Genomic DNA, 17,329 nt, shown 5'->3' with positions numbered 1-17,329 from the left:
TCATCACTTGGTGTCTGGGAATTGAGACAAGACATCTCAGAGCCCTGTTCTAGCTATAGGGTCTGACAGCATCACTGTCGAAGCTGGGAGGAACAAACCCCTCCGTGCAGGAATCACTGGGTGCGATTCTCTGGCCTCGGTGACCAGGAGGTCAGACAAGCCGGGTCTGATGGGAACTTCTGGCTTTTGCACCTCTGCCACTCTGCCCAGGAAATAACCACACACGAGGGGCGGGGGGTCCCCTAATGGGCAGCAGAGGCAAGCGGGGCTGGTAGCAGAAATCTGGGGTGTTTGGGGAGGGGACAGTATGAGAGTTCCACTTTGGAGGGTGTCAAAAAATGTCTTTCCCGTGGACCCTCCATCCTGCAGCCCCTCACCCCGCCCCATGTCCCTTTGTCCCCCACATTCACACTGACTCCAGTGAGAAAATGCCCCTGCAGGCTCTGTCCCCTCCCCCCATCTCCAACATGCATCTCTGTGTCTCTTCATCCTGTTTACATCAACCGCGCTCGCCCCCACACCCCATGTCCCTGTACCCTAGGTCGGGTTGTGTCCTTCACTCACCCTCGGTCCGGTTGTAGAGCTGACCCAGGGTGTTCAGACTCCCGTTGTACCATTTCTGGTGGCGCTGTGCCCACCATGTCATCTCGTTCCAGAACTCCAGATCCTTGTTCTGTGCCATCCACACTGGGCGAGGCTCCACCCTCTGCATCTCGCTGGTGTAGTACAAGATGACTTGATCGTCCGCGTACACAACACGGCTGAACCAGGGCAGCCCCGGGCTGGGCTCCGACACCACCGTGTCCAATATGCGCCTGGAGTGCAGGCCTGGGGGGGGGGAGATTGGGGGAATGGGGAGTCAGATCCAACCAGACCCTACCAGGGAGCCCCTGGAAATATGCGAGAGGCGGTGCCAGCCCTCAGGAGCGCTCCTGTGGGAGGGAGACCTGGGAAGGGCCCACACAACAGCCTGACCGGAGACAAAGAGAGGGTGGGGTAGGAGGAGAAGTGGGGGCAGGGCTGAAGGGGGGTTAGGAGGGGAAAGGGTTAGGAAGGTACAGGGGGCGGGAGCATGTGTGAGGAGTAGGGGAACAGATGGGTAAAGTGTATTGGGGACTGAAGGGGAGTGTGAAGAAGGAAAAGGGGCCCAGAAGGAAGGGCAGGACTGGAGGGGGGTGTGAGGAGCAGGAGAGGGATTTTATGGGGGAGGGTAGGACAAGAACGGGGCTGCGGGGGGTAGGAGATGCAGGAGCTGAAGCTGGAGGAGAGCAAGGGGACTTGTCCAAGGTGCAGGTGGGAGCCAGAGCCCCGTCTGTGCACACAATTTACCATAATTTATTAAGAACATAAGAATGGCCATACTGGATCAGAGCAAAGGTCCATCTAGCCAGTCTCCTGTCTACCTACAGTGGCCAACTAAGGGCTTGTCTACACTACCAAGTTTTATTGCCAAAGCTGTGTTAGTGTCCACACTGCAACGCGACTTTTGTCAAGAAAATTGCTCGGTTTCGGTGACAAAAAAACTTCCAGCTAAATGGACTTTTTTCTTCCCCCTCCCTTTACTGTCGACAAACATGCAGTGTGGACACAATGAGTCTTTTTTTGCTTTCTTTGGGGTTTCCCAAAATGCCAACCAGCCGCTCTGGTCAGTGCTTTGAACTCCACTGCCCTTCAGCCAATAAACAACAATCTACGCCTCCCCCTTGCAAGCCCCGGGAACTTTAAATTCCATTTCCTGCTGGCTGTTATGAAGGCCAAGGGTTTAAACAGGGTCTAATGGGGTTCAAAAGAGAACTAGATAAATGTATGGAGGATAGGTCCATTGATGGCTATTAGCCAGGATGGGCAGGAATGGTGTCCCTATGGGCAACAGGGGATGGAACACTTGATGATTACCTGTTCTGTTCATTCCCTCTGGGGCACCTGGCATTGGCCACCATCGGAAGACAGGATACTGGGCTAGACGGACCATTGGTCTGACCCAGTACGGCCGTTCTTATATTCTTATGTGTGAAGCACCGGTCATGCGGATCCATGACAATGAAACATGACAGTTCTCCTCCCCTTCCTCCAATTCCTACCTCCCTCTCCCTCGCAGATGTGGACATTTTTCATCTACTCTCCTCCTAACCCCTCACCTCACCTCACCGACCCCATCCCATCTCCTGATCTCCTCACACCCGCCCTCCTCCCTCCCTTACTCTTGTCTTTAACCTTTCACTCTCCTCTGGCTCTTTCCCCCTCACAATATGAACACACTTCAGTATCTTCCATGTAAAGACCTTTGACTCTGTTTGTCTCTCCAGCTACAGCCCCTTCTCTCTTTCATCTCTCAGCTCATTGAATGTGCCTCTGCAATCACTGTCTGGAGTTCCCGTCCTCCACTTCCCTCCTAGACTGTCCCCACCCCGGCTTCCACCCCTTGTACTCCAGGAAAATCACTCCTGCCAAAGTCTGTAATGACTCTTCCTAGCTAATACTCAAAACCAGTGCTCCATCCTCACCCTCCTTGGCTTGCCAACCGCCCCTGACACCATTCACCATGCTGTTCTTGAAATCTTGTCCCCTCCTTGGCTTTATTTCTGTACCCTCCTGGGTCTCCTCTGACCTCTCTAATCACTCCTTCACCATGTCATCAGAGGACCTTCCTCATCCCTCATCCAGCCCTCTGTGAGGTTCTGTCCCCACTAGGGCTCTGTCCTTGGTTCCCTTCTCTTCTCCCTCCACACCTTATCTCTGGGCAAAGTCAGCTGCAAACACAAATTCAGCTACCATCTCCATGCTGATGACTCACAGATCTACCTATCCACTCCAGACTTGTCTCTTTCTGCCCAAACTACAATCTTGGCCTGTCTCTCTGATGGCTCCTTGTGACTGTCTCATCATCAGCTCAAGCTCGATGTGGTTACAACAGAGTTCCCAATCTTCCTCCCAAGACCTCCCTGCTACCTCCTTTGTCAGTCACTGTGGATAACGCCACCATCCTGCCTGTCACTTAGGTCCGTAACCTGGGTGTCATCTTTGACTTGGCCCTCTTTCTAGGTCCTCACACCCAGGTTTTGTCTAAATCTTGCTGACTCTTTCTGCAGAACTTCTCTGAGATGTGGCCTTTCCTGTCCACCCCCAAAGCTAAAGCTCTGCTCCAGGCTCTTAGCATCTCGTGTCTTGACTGCTGCAACAGCATTTCCTCTGGCCTTGACAAACGCAGGCTCATCCCGCTTAGATCCATTCAGAAGATGCTGAAAAGATCATTTCCTAGACCACTGATCTGACCATGTCACCTCTCTGTTTACTTCCCTCCACTAGCTCCTCCTTCTCATGAAATATAAGCTGCCTATTTTCAGCTGTGAGGCCCTTCGCAACCTATCCCCACCCAACCTGCCATCTCTCATTTGCTACCGAAATGTCGACTCTCAACTCCACATGATCCCGGCCTCCATCACCCACTTGTTAAATTTTCACACAATCCCCTTCGTACTGTGTCCAATGCTGCCCCTCACACCTCGGAGGAGCTCCTGGTAAATGTCTACAAAACTACCGCATTATCCTCCACACCCTCCTCAACACTCTCCTCTGGCAGGATGCCTAAAAACCTGGACAACCATTAGACCACTGGTGCTCTGAGAACACAGCCTGTCACGCTGGCCAGTGCTATCTCCTTATAATCCCCCATCTATCTTATACGCCAATGGGACCATATTTTGTTTTGTATCTGTGCAGCACCTAGCACGGTGGGATCCAGGACTGAGGTGCCTGGGTGCTACCATAAAACAATAATAAATAACGCTGAGGATGATGATAGCAGGGAGCTTTACTTTTTAAATTGGCTTGCTTTTCCCACTAGAAAGGCCCATCTTGTTGGCCGTTTTTCATGAAAGACTCTTCAGTTAGCTGGAGAACTTGAGGCGTGGACGTGTAGCCCAAGAAAATGAGAGAGGAAGAAATGATTTCATATCATGGTAGTGCACACTAGCTTTAATCATTCTGGGGCTGGGCACTGTACTCAATGTTGTACAGACAGAGCAAGTGACAGTCCCTGCCTTGAACAAATTACATTCTGAGGTAAGGTTGCCAGTTTTGGTTGGACGTATTCCTGGAGGTTTCATCACATGACACAATCTTTAATTAAAGATTAATCTTTAATTCTTGGAGACTCCAGGACAATCCTGGAGGGTTGGTAACCATACACTGAGGCTAGATCTACACCATTTTTCTGTTGCTTTAACTATTAATTTTTTGATCAAAATAGTTAAATCGGTTAAATATCAAAATAGTTTTAATTTATCAAAATAAATAAATAAAATCCCTAGTGCGAGTACCTAGTATTGGTACTGCCGTGCTTTACACCAGGATAGCTTATTACTGTAAATGTAGGGAATAATCTGTACCAGTATAACCACGGCTTAAATTCAGCCGGAACTATTGAAAGCGGAGCACAGGTAAATATTTTCAGACCTTGACTCTAGTTTCATAGAATCATAGAATATCAGGGTTGGAAGGGACCTCAGGAGGTATCTAGTCCAACCCCCAGCTCAAAGCAGGACCAATCCCCAACTAAATCATCCCAGCCAGGGCTTTGTCAAGCCTGACCTTAAAAACCTCTAAGGAAGGAGAGTCCACCACCTCCCTAGGGAACCCAGTCCAGTGCTTCACCACCCTCCTAGTGAAAACGTTTTTCCTAATATCCAACCTAGACCTCCCCCACTGCAACTTGAAACCATTACTCCTTGTTCTGTCATCTGCCACCACTGAGAAAATTCTAGATCCATATCCTTTCAGGTAGTTGAAAGCAGCTATCAAATCCCCCCTCATTCTTCTCTTCTGCAGACTAAACAATCCCAGTTCCCGCAGCCTCTCCTCATAAATCATATATTCCAGCCCCCTAATCATTTTTGTTGCCCTCCACTGGACTCTTTCCAATTTTTCCACATTCTTCTTGTAGTATGAGGCCCAAAATTGGATACAGTACTCCAGATGAAGCCTCACCAATGCCAAATAGAGGGGCATGATAATGTCCCTCAATCTTCTGGCAATGCCCCTACTTATACAGCCCAAAATGCAGTTAGCCTTCTTGGCAACAAGGGCACACTGTTGACTCATATCAAGCTTCTTGTCCACTGTAACCCCTAGGTCCTTTTCTGCAGAAGTGCTGCCTAGCCATTCGGTCTCTAGTGTGTAGTAGTGCATGGGATTCTTCCGTCCTACATGCAGGACTCTGCACTTGTCCTTGTTGAGCCTTATCAGATTTCGTTTGGCACAATCCTCCAATTTGTCTAGGTCCCTCTGTATCCTATCCCTACCCTCCAGCGTATCTACCACTCCTCCCAGTTTAGTGTTATCTGCAAACTTGCTAAGGGTGCAGTCCACACCATCCTCCAGCTCATTAATGAAGATATTGAACAAAACCGGCCCCAGGACCGACCCTTGGGGCACTCTGCTTGAAACCGGCTGCCAACTAGGCATGGAGCTGTTGATCACTACCCGTTGAGCCCGACGATCTAGCCAGCTTTCTATCCATCTTATAGTCCAGTCATCCAGCCCATACTTCTTTAACTTGCTGGCAAGAATACTGTGGGAGACCGTATCTAAAGCTTTGCTAATGTCAAAGAATAACATGTCCACTGCTTTCTCCCTCATCCACAGAGCCAGTTACCTCGTCATAGAAGGCAATTAGGTTACTCAGGCATGACATGCCCTTGGTGAATTCATGCTGACTGTTCCTGATCGGTTTCCTCTCCTCTAAGTGCTTCAGAATTGATTCCTTGAGGACCTGCTCCACGATTTTTCCAGGGACTGAGGTAAGGCTGATTAGCCTGTAATTCCCCAGATTCTCCTTCTTCCCTTTTTTAAAGATGAGCACTACATTAGCCTTTTTCCAGTCATCCAGGACCTCCCCCGATCGCCATGAGTTTTGAGATATAATGGCTAATGGCTCTGCAATCACATCCGCCAATTCCTTTAGCACCCTCGGATGCAGGGCATCTGGCCCCATGGACTTTTGCTTATCTAGCTTTTCTAAATAGTCCTCAACCACTTCTTTCTCCACAGAGCGCTGGTCACCTCCTCCCAATGCTGTGCTGCCCAGTGCAGCAGTCTGGGAGCTGACCTTGTTTGTGAAGACAGAGGCAAAAAAAAGCACTGAGTAAGTTAGCTTTTTCCACTTCCTTTGTCACTAGGTTGCCTCCCTCATTCAGTAAAGGGCCCACACTTTCCTTGACCACCTTCTTGTTGCTAACATACCGGTAAAACCCCCTTCTTGTTACTCTTAATGTCCTTTGCTAGCTGCAACTCCAAGTGGGATTTGACCTTCCTGATTTCACTCCTGCATGCCTGAGTTATATTTTTATACTCTTCCCTGGTCGTTTGTCCAAGCTCCCACTTCTTGTAAGCTTCTTTTTTGTGTTTAAGATCAGCAAGGATTTCACTGTTAAGCCAAGCTGGTCGCCTGCCATATTTACTATTCTTTCTTCACATTGGGATGGTTTGTTCCTGCAACCTCAATAAGGATTCTTTAAAATATAGCCAGCTCTCCTGGACTCCTTTCCCCTTCATGTTATTCTCCCAGGGGATCTTGACCATCAGTTCCCCGAGGGAGTCAAAGTCTGCTTTTCTGAAGTCCAGGGTCTCTGTTCTACTGCTCTCCTTTCTTCCTTGTGTCAGGATCCTGAACCCGATCATCTCATGGTCACTGCCTCCCAGGTTTCCATCCACTTTTGCTTCCCCTACTAATTCTTCCCGGTTTGTGAGCAGCAGGTCAAGAAGAGCTCTGTCCCTAGTTGGTTCCTCCAGCACTTGCACAAGAAAATTGTCCCCTACACTTTCCAAACACTTCCTGGATTGTCTGTGCACCGCTATATTGCTCTCCCCCCAGATACCGGGGTGACTGAAGTCCCCCATGAGAACCAGGGCCTGTGATCTAGTAACTTCTGTTAGTTTCCGGAAGAAAGCCTCGTCCACCTCATCCCCCTGGTCTGGTGGTCTATAGCAGACTCCCATCATGACATCACTCTCGTTACTCATACTTCTAAACTGAATCCAGAGACTCTCAGGTTTATCTGCAGTTTCACACCGGCGCTCTGAGCAGTCATACTGCTCTCTTACATACAATGCAACTCTCCCACCTTTTCTGCCCTGCCTGTCCTTCCTGAATAGTTTATATCCATCCATGCCAGTACTCCAGTCATGTGAGTTATCCCATCAAGTCTCTGTTATTCCAATCACATCATAGTTCCTTGACTGTGCCAGGACTTCCAGTTCTCCCTGCTTGTTTCCCAGGCTTCTTGCATTTGTGTATAGGCACTTAAGATAACTCGCTAATTGTCCCGCTTTCTCAGTCTGAGACAGGAGTCCTCCCCTCTTGCACTCTCCTGCTTGTGCTTCCTCCCGGTATCCCATTTCCCCACTTACCTCAGGGCTTTGGTCTCCTTCCCCCGGTGAACCTAATTTAAAGCCCTCCTCACTAGGTTAGCCAGCCTGCTTGCGAAGATGCTCTTCCCGCTCTTCGTGAGGTGGAGCCCGTCTCTGCCTAGCACTCCTTCTTCTTAGAACTCCATCCCATGGTCGAAGAATCCAAAGCCTTCTCTCCGACACCACCTGTGTAGCCATTCATTGACTTCCAGGATTCGACGGTCGCTACCTGGACCTTTTCCTTCCACATGTGCGGGTCCGATCCAGCAAGCAGCCTGAGCACACCCATCGCATCGGGCCCCCAGGCAAGTTAGGTGGAGGACACCTGTCGTCCTGCAGGCCATGTTTAGTTCTGGGGCTCAGGCGTCCGGGCACCTAGCAGGAAGCTGCAGGGCACAGGCCCAGAGGCAGGAACACAGATCCTGAGGGACCTGTTACTGCACAAAGGTGCCAAGTGAGTTCAGGCACCTACAGGGCTCGGCAGCAGCCGGGGGGGGGGGGACTCTGTGAACCCCGGGGGGCCTGATTCTGGGATTTAGGCACTTTAGCCCCTTTACGGCTCTAGCCCTTGGACACTGCAGTGACAGGAGCAACAGGGACCTGGCTCCCTCCCTCCGACACTGCTCTGCAGTGACCTCTGCTCTCCACTCGCCTGCCGCTTCCAGCCCCTCCCGCTCCCCTCCTCACTCCATCTCTTCTTTTGCACGGCCCTGCACCTAATTTCTCTCCACAATGCTGTTGTCTGCCATCCACCCCGCTCCTCCCCTCAGTCACCCTCTCTGATCCCCACCTCGGCTCTCCCTTCATTTCCACCGCTTCTCACACTCGTCCTCAGTAACTTCAGCTTCCAGGGCAATGGCCCATCCGACCCTCTGCTCCCATCTCCTCACCCTCCCCTCTGTGTTTATCTGGCCGCCCTAGGTCTGCTCCCCCCCTCTCCAAAAGGGCCATACACTGGACTTGGGTTCGCCAAGCCCTGATCTCTGAGCTCTCTGGTGCGGATTCCCCCACTCCGACCATCACCGGGTCTTTCTCAGCATCACCCACCAATCACCTCTCTCCATGATTTGTAATGTGTATGCCTCAGTTTCCCCTATGAGCGGCATGGTTAAAGAGGCGGGGGGGGGGAGATTAATTGCTCTGCAGAGAGCCAGGTGTGACTGATGTTTCACTATCTGGGGTCTGGGGCTCATGCTGATGGGGAGTCCCAGAAGACAACTGTCCAGACATTTGTCCAGACATTTGGCACCTAGCAACTAATGACCATGGATGACCCACCCTCTGCAGGAAGCCAGTCAGCTGTGACCACCTGGAAAACAAAGAGCTGAGGACGAGGCCAGGTGACAATGTTAATAATAATAATAATAATAATAATAATAATAATAATAATAATAATAATATTGTTTGGCAGGAACAAGAATAGAAGACTAAGGAGGGGCCCCTTGGGGCTAAGTGTGGGCTGTTGGAGGGAGGAGAAGCTTTTGGACTGGGACAAAAGACAAAGTTCTGGGTTCTGGACAGACCCAGATGGATTTTTCTGTAACTTTCCATTCTCTATTGGAAAGCCTTTTGAGAGTCTTTAGGTTAAGTTTAGAGGAGAGAGCAACAAGGGTGATGTCCTGGTGGGCAGCTGCTACAGACCACCAGACCAGGAGGATGAGGTATATGAAGCTTTCTTCAGACAACTAACAAGTTTCCAGATCCCAGGCCCTGGTTCTCATGGGGGACTTCAATCACTCTGACATGTGCTTGGAGAGCAATACAGCAGTGAACAGAAAATCAGGACGTTTTTGGAGAGTGTTGAGGACAACTTCCTGGTGCAAGTGCTGGAGGAACCATCTGGGGCTGTGCTCCTCTTGACCTGCTCACCAACAAGGAAGAACTGGTAGGGGAAGTAGAAGTGGGTGGCAACTTAGGCAGTGGTGACCGAGACAAAAGGAAGAAAGGAGAGCAGCAGAATACGGACCCTGGACTTCAGAAACGCAGACTTTGACTCCGCTACAGAACTGATGGGCAGGATCCCCTGAGAGGCTAATATGAGGGGGAAAGGAGCCCAGGAGAGCTGGCTGTATTCTGAAGAAGACATACTGAGGGCACAGGAACAAACCATCCCAATGTCCAGAAAGAACAGCAAATATGGCAGGCGACCAATTTGGCTTAACAGTGAAATCTTCAGTGAGCTTAAATACAAAAAGGAAGTTTACAAGAAGTGGAAATTTGGACAGATGACTAGGGAGGAGTATAAAAATATTCCTCGAGCATGCACGGGTGTAATCAAGAAGGCCAAAACACAAATGGAGTTGCAGCTAGCAAGGGATGTGAAGGGTAACAAGAAGGGTTTCTACACGTATGTTAGCAACAAGAAAGTGGTCAAGGAAATTATGGGACACTTACTGAATGGAGTAGGCAACCTAGTGACAGATGATGAGGAAAAAGCTGAAGTACTCAATGCTTTTCCTGCCTCAGTCTTCACAGACAAGGTCAGCTCCCAGACTGCTGCACTGGACAGCACAGTATGGGGAGGAGGTGAGCAGTCCTCAGAGGTGAAAGACCAGGTTAAGGACTATTTAGAAAAACTGGACACACACAAGTCCATGGAGCCGGATCTAATGCATCCAAGGGTGCTGGAAGAGTTGGCTGATGTGATTGCAGAGTCATTGGCCATTATCTTTGAAAATTCATGGCCATCGATGGAGGTGCCGGACGATTGGGAAAAGGTAAATATAGTGTCCATCTTTAAAAAGGGGAAGGAGAATACGGGGAACTATAGACTGGTCAGCCTCACCTCAGTCCCTTGAAAAATCATGGAGCAGATCCTCAAGGAACCCACTCTGAAGCACTTGGAGGAGACAAATGTGATCAGGAACAATCAACATGGATTCACCAAGGGAAAGTCATGCCTGATCAACCTGATTGCCTTCTATGATGAGATAACTGGATATGGGGAAACCAGTGGACATGATATATGTTGACTTTAGCAAAGCTTTTGACACAGTATTCTTGCCAGTAAGTTAAAGATGCATGGATTGGATTAATGGACTGTAAGGTGGACTGAAAGCTGGCTAGATTGTCGGGTTCAATTGGTAGTGATCAATGGCTCCATGTCTAGTTGGCAACCAGTATCAAGCGGAGTGCCCCAGGGGGTCGGTCCTGGGGCCGGTTTTGTTCAACATCTTCATTAATGATCTGAAGGATGGGATGGATTGCACCCTCAGCAAGTTCGCAGAAAACACTAAGCTGGGGGGAAGAGATAGATACACTGGAGGTTAGGAACAGGGTCCAGAGTGACCTAGAGAAATTGGAGGATTGGACCAAAAGAAATCTGATGAGGTTCAACAAGGACAAGTGCAGAGTTCTGCACTTAGGATGGGAGAATCCCATGTACTGCTACAGGCTGGGGACCGACTGGCTGAGCAGAAGTTCTGCAGAAAACGACCTGGGGATTTCAGTGGATGAGAAGCTGGATATGCGTCTGCAGTGTGCCCTTGTTGCCAAGAAGGCTAACAGCATAGTGGTCTGCATTAGTGGGAGCATTGCCAGCAGATTGAGGGAAGTGATTATTCCCCTCTATTCGATATTGGTGAGGCCACATCTGGAGCACTGCGTCCAGTTTTGGTCCCTGCACTACAGAAAGAATGTGGACACATTGGAGAGAGTCCAGAGCGGGAGACACTCACAGCCAGCAACACTAGAGAGACAGGCTTTGCTGAGGCTTTCTAGAGTTAGGAGGAGCAGAGCCAGGATTAGGGTAAGGGCTAGGACCCAAGGATCAGCAGAGCCACCAAAGGAGAATCCACTGTAGACCACAATGTAGCTCACTGTGAGGCTCCTGGAGTTGGAGTCATGATGCTCTGATCACTTGAGTTATCAGAGATGGGACTTGCCCAATCTCTGTGTCATGAGGAATCTAAGTGTAACCCTTCTGCCAGGCGGAGGCAGCAGCAATAAGGGCCGGGTTCAGTATCTAGCGGTTCCTTTTCAACAACACAACACAAAACAGGCTCGAGCCCACACTCAGTGACCTGGGACAATTACACAAACACCCCTGGGGCCTCTAAGAGGCAATACTTCCCCTCTCACAAACAGTGTAGCAAAAATTTTGAATAAAAGGAGGGAATTACTCAGCTTTAAATTGGGAAAACACCGCAACTAGGGTTCATAAACACAAACCATGAGCAAAAAGACCCACCCCCAAGTAAGCTGGGCAGCATCCTTTTCCAACCCTTATCTTCTATGATTCTATGATCCTGTAGGGCCAGGCTGCACTGGGTCCTAACCCTGTTTAGGTCAAACCAAGCCTGTTACTGAGGTGACACACAGGCACCAATGCACCTTAAACCACTTCAAACTAATCCCAAACCCACCCCGCAGCCTCACCCAGCTCAGTTCGGGCTGCTGAGCTCCTCAGGTCTGAGCTGCTGCCTCATGGGGAACAAGGAAGATTCAAGTCCACGCTAGGAAAAGCAGGATGTGCCTTCCCCTCTCCTCACCCCACTCTGTCGGGATCTGGAAGCTCTTTGTCCAGCAGCTACAGGAGATCCTAACAGCACAAACGAATGTAACCCCCAAGCAGATTACCTAGAGTCCTGGAGCTCTGTCTGCTGGCAGCTCAGGGAGGCGGAGCCAAGGCAAACTCAGAGTCTGCCCAGCAACCAATAGGGAGTGGAGATGCCCCTCCCAGGGAGTGGAGGAGGGGGAGAAGCCATTTTGAGGAGAGGCTGGAGCCAGCCAGGGCAAGGGCCGAACTGGCTGTGAGGGGGGCTGGTGAGTGCCAGGCCTGCAGGCAGGTTCCCCCTGAGAACTGGCCTCTAGGGACCTGACACCAGATCCCTCAGCTGGGTTTTCCTTCCCCACGGATGATTCCCAATTGTTACGTTTGCTGAGAAATTTCCCCAGCCAGGCTGGGTTCACCTCCAGCTCCCCTGGTGAGACCAGTCGCCACATGGTCAGCACTGCTAGTCCAAGGCTGATTCCTGCCTGAGGAGGATCCCTGCCAGTGGACAGCAGCCCCTGGAATCGTCCAGCGTCATCCTCAACCCTGAAGATCATTTGTGGAGTCCGTGAGTGCCTTGTCTTTAGTTGGTTAGTCAGGGAATTTGTTTTGGGGACCCTCTACTCCCTGAACTGTGTCCTCAAGCCAGGGAGTGAGGGTTTGAGGATTCTATAATCTACCGCTTATTACACCTGTGGAGGGATTCACCACCTCCTCCCACTTGTGGGTCTTTTGGGCTGTACTGAACCCAGTCAGCCGCACTGCTACACCTCTGCAGAGAATTGTATCAGTCATCAAGGGCCCCAGCAAGGTACGCGTACCAACAGGACACTAGTTTTACATTTGTTACATCCAGACACGGGTATTTTAAGTGTGGGCACCGGTGACCCTAAACATAGTGTTTCCCCTGTTATGTAGTATTTGTTGCCTGTTTAATATAATTGTTGGGTTGAATATATTTTTATGTGTTGTGCTATTTCTTGGAAGTCTCCAACTATCTGTCAAATAAGTGGGGATTCCTCTGTAGTTAGAATTTTCCGCCCAAGCTGCCCTGGTGACCCTGCCAGGAAGGAGCGAGGGGGGTGGAGGCACCGCCAACTAATTTCATAACCAAAAAAGGAAAAAAATTCACCCTGCTGAGTGGGTGGCGGGATCCAAAAGAACCCAGACCTGTCCATCAGAACATGTCAGCGGATTGCCATTAAAGGAGGTAATCAGGTGGAGAGGGGCGCTACACGAAGCAACTGTTCTGTGCTCTGCAACGGGAGCTCACGCCCAAATTAAGACCTGATTAACGCACATTTCCAGGGGCTCCAAACTCTCCCCTTCCCCCAGGGCGCCAACATGCTGCCAGAGACAGAGAGGGGGTTCACATCCCCTCCCTAGGATGACACCTCTAAAGATGTGCTTCCACTACAGATATGACCCATTGCCATTGCCATTGCTGACTGTGGGTGGAACTAGACTGGTGCTGACACAACTTAGCCGCAGGTAGCCAAGGACAAACCACAATCAGGAGTTCCAGGCACTGGGATTAAACCCAGCGTGAAGAACCTTCTGGGAGCCATTAAAGGTCAGAGATCCAAGAAGCCTTTTCCCTTCATTTAACCCTGAGCTATGGGGGCGGGGGAGGGGGAGTTAATTTACTCCCTCCACTAACCATCAGCCTGAGCTCTGCACACAGGAATCGTGTCTGAAAACCCCACCTTGCCCTGAGATGCTGGGATTGAAACAGCCTGGGCAGGGCCTGGAAGCGGGATTTCCCCACAGCCTGGGAGCCTCACAGGGCTGTCATCAGCTTACCAGCATGTGCAGCACCCATGGGTGCTGGTCCTAACTGTGCCGCACCCCCTGGCTGGGAGTGGTTGGCATTAGATGAAGGGGTTACAGTTCAGGTCAGTGGCTCTCAGCCCCTCCCCCCCACACACACATTGTCTCAGCAGCGCCCCTGGCAGGACCTCGCCCCCCCCATCACTATAGCAACGTCACTGTTCCATCTCAGTGACAGCTCAGTGCTGGGGGGGGCGCGGTGCGGTTATCCCGACACCTCTGAACGCAGAGCCCAGAACTGACCCTGACACTCAGGCCCCTCCTCCCTGCACCCCCTGGTCCAGCTGCCCCCCGACACCCAGATCCCCCCTCCATACACCCCTCCCCAGCCTGGCTGCCACACCAACACCCAGCTCCCCCCTTCCCTGCACCCCCCTCCCTTCTGCCCCAACACCCAGCTCTCCCTGCCCAGCTGCCCCCGACACCCAGCTCCCCCCCGGCCCAGCTGCCCCCTGACACCCAGCTCCCCCTTCCCTGTATCACCCCATTCCAGCTGCCCCCCGACACCCAGCTCCCCCCTCCCTGTACCCCCCCATTCCAGCTGCCCCCCAACACCCAGCTCCCCGTTCCAGCTGCCCCCGACAACCAGCTCCCCTGTACCCCCGTTCCAGCTGCCCCCAACACCCAGCTCCTCATCCCCGGCCCAGATGCCCCTGACCACTAGCTCCCTCCTCCCGTACCCCCATCCCAGCTGCCCCCGACACCCAGCTCCTCCCTGCACCCCATCCCAGCTGCACCCCGACACCCAGCTCCCCTCCCTGCACCCCTGTCCCGGCTGCCCCCAACACCCAGCTCCTCCCTGCACCCCCGTCCCAGCTGCCCCCGACACCCAGCTCCCCTCCCTGTACCCCTCCGGCCCAGCTGCCCCCCGACACCCAGCTCCCTCCTCCCTGTACTCCTCAACACCCAGCTCCCGCACCCCCCCGGCCCGGCTCCCCACGTCCTGCCCCCCCCGGGGTCTCACCCCGATACTCACGGGAGTGGCCCCCCCGTAGGGCTACAGCCCCCAGCAGCAGCAGCAGGCACAGCGCCGCCCCGCAGCGCGGCAGGACTCGGCCCATGGACCCGCTCTCGGCCGGTCCCGGCCCGGCCCCGGGAACTTCGCTGCGCGCTGCCAGCGCCCGAGCCCCAGCTACTCACCGGGGAACCTCTGCGCTGCAGCGATTGGCTGAGAGGGGAACATCCCAACAATAGCGATGCACAGACCCATGCTCGTCATTGGTCGCTGGGCAGAACCGGCCGCCAAGGCTGGCGAAGGGAAAGCGAAACTCGGGGAGAGGGATTTGTTGCAGTGGACAATTTGGCCCCGGGGCTGTAATGAACAGTCAGCATGGATTCCCCAAGGGCAAGTCATGCCTGACTAACCTAATTGCCTTCTATGATGAGATAACCGGCTCTGTGGATGAGGGGAAAGCAGTGGATGTGCTATTTCTGGACTTTAGCAAAGCTTTTGATACGGTCTCCCACAGTATTCTTGCCAGCAAGTTAAAGAAGTCTGGGCTGGATGAATGGACTATAAGGTGGCTAGAAAACTGGCTAGATGGTCGGGCTCAACGGGTAGTGATCAATGGTTCCATGTCTAGTTGGCAGCCGGTATCAAGTGGAGTGCCCCAAGGGTCGGTCCTGGGGCCGGTTTTGTTCAATATCTTGATTAACGATCCGGAGGATGGTGTGGGCAACAAAATGGCAAATGAAATATAATGTGGATAAATGTAAAGTAATGCACATTGGAAAAAATAACCCCAACTATACATACAAGATGATGGGGGCTAATTTAGCTACAATGAGTCAGGAAAAAGATCTTGGAATCATCGTGGATAGTTCTCTGAAGACGTCCACACAGTGTGCAGATGCAGTCAAAAAAGCAAACAGGATGTTAGGAATCATTAAAAAGGGGATAGAAAATAAGACTGAGAATATATTATTGCCCTTATATAAATCCATGGTACGCCCACAACTTGAATACTGCATACAGATGTGGTCGCCTCATCTCAAAAAAGATATACTGGCACTAGAAAAGGTTCAGAGAAGGGCAACTAAAATGATTAGGGGTTTTGAACGGGTCCATATGAGGAGAGATTAAAGAGGCTAGGACTTTTCAGCTTGGAAAAGAGTAGACTAAGGGGGGATATGATAGAGGTATATAAAATTATGAGTGATGTGGAGAAAGTTATTTACTTATTCCCATAATACAAGAACTAGGGGTCACCAAATGAAATTAATGGGCAGCAGGTTTAAAACAAATAAAAGGAAGTTCTTCTTCACACAGCGCACAGTCAACTTGTGGAACTCCTTACCTGAGGAGGTTGTGAAGGCTAGGACTATAACAGTGTTTAAAAGGGAACTGGATAAATTCATGGCGGTTATGTCCATTAATGGCTATTAGCCAGGATGGTTAAGGAATGGTGTCTCTATCCTCTGTCTGTCAGAGGATGAAGATGGATGGCAGGAGAGAGATCACTTGATCTTTGCCTGTTAGGTTCACTCCCTCTGGGGCACCTGGCATTGGCCACTGTCGGTAGACAGATACTGGGCTAGATGGACCTTGGGTCTGACCCAGTACAGCCGTTCTTATGTTCTTATGCTCTTAATTAAATTTGGAAAATCTAGCTGCCTGTTAGGAAATTCCAGAATTAAGGTGGATGGTGCAAACTTACTGATGCCTTCTTATGCATATGCATTATGATGCTGTTTTGTTATATAATCCCATAATACTTTTTCTTCTGGAACTTTTCTCCTTCCAGGCAGAGGATGAGGTTGCTGCTTGGTATTTCTCTTTATACTCAATGTTCAGTGGTCTCCCCGGCCATATTTATTGCAAACCAACAAAACACTCCTCTGAATACAGTATTATCAAATCTGTCAGGAACTTTTCTATGGCACTCACTGCTTTAGTATCTGAATGTCTGACACATTTTAAGAAATTAATCTTCACCAGGGCTAGGATGGGGTGTAGTCGGGTGGGGCCTGTGTCCCTCCACCCTCAGCCTCCCCATCCCGGGGCTGGCAGTGCTCCCCCTTAGGCCAAGGGTCCTGCTTTGGTGCTCACCCTGCCTGAGTTCTAACTGTTTGCCATCCCATCCTGCTTGAGGGTCTGGACTTACAGACTGCTACAGCTCTGCCTTGAATATGGGCCAGAGCCCTAACTTCCTGTGGCTCTACCCGACCTGGAGGGAGTCAGAGTTCCTGTGTAGACTGTTCGTAGCTGTCTGCCCAGCCAGGTGGCTGTGGGCTAAAGACTGTTGGGCTTCACCCTGCCTCAGGAGCTGGAGCTCTCCCCTATAAAACTGTTACCTGCGGCCTGCCAGTGGTGAGGCAGTGGGGCCTCCCTCCAGGCCAATCAGAGGGGGGCCAGAAGGCCCATCTGGCCTGGGCTTTAAGCTCAAAGGGGCCTCAAATTTAGACACTTGTTATTTTTTTTGGCATTTCGCAACTTGTTTTCCCTCAGTAATTGGTGCATTTGCACAGAAAAAGGCTAGAAAAGCATTTGTTAAATAAAAAAAAATCCTAATTAAGTCTCACTCCTTTTTTGGTGCCTTATTTTGTTTCCATGTGTTGTCATTTTATATTTTTTATTATGGTTAGGGGCCTCAAAAGCTG

General features: G+C 51.0%; 1 protein-coding gene across 1 annotated transcript; it reads right to left on the bottom strand.

Annotated features, from left to right (window-relative positions):
- Positions 1–517: 517 nt before the first annotated feature.
- LOC120393808 (class I histocompatibility antigen, F10 alpha chain-like) lies at positions 518–14,849 on the bottom strand. Its single transcript, XM_039518295.1, has 2 exons — positions 14,706–14,849; positions 518–828 (listed from the first exon to the last, which is right to left on the bottom strand). The coding sequence occupies exons 1-2, from the start codon at positions 14,788–14,790 to the stop codon at positions 557–559; spliced, it is 357 nt and encodes a 118-aa protein (XP_039374229.1). The 5' UTR covers positions 14,791–14,849; the 3' UTR covers positions 518–556.
- Between the last annotated feature and the right edge of the window lie 2,480 nt (positions 14,850–17,329).

This window comes from Mauremys reevesii, unplaced genomic scaffold, assembly GCF_016161935.1.
Source record: "Mauremys reevesii isolate NIE-2019 unplaced genomic scaffold, ASM1616193v1 Contig32, whole genome shotgun sequence".
Classification (NCBI taxonomy): Eukaryota; Metazoa; Chordata; order Testudines; family Geoemydidae; genus Mauremys; species Mauremys reevesii.
This window is presented reverse-complemented; position numbering and strand designations above follow the sequence as displayed.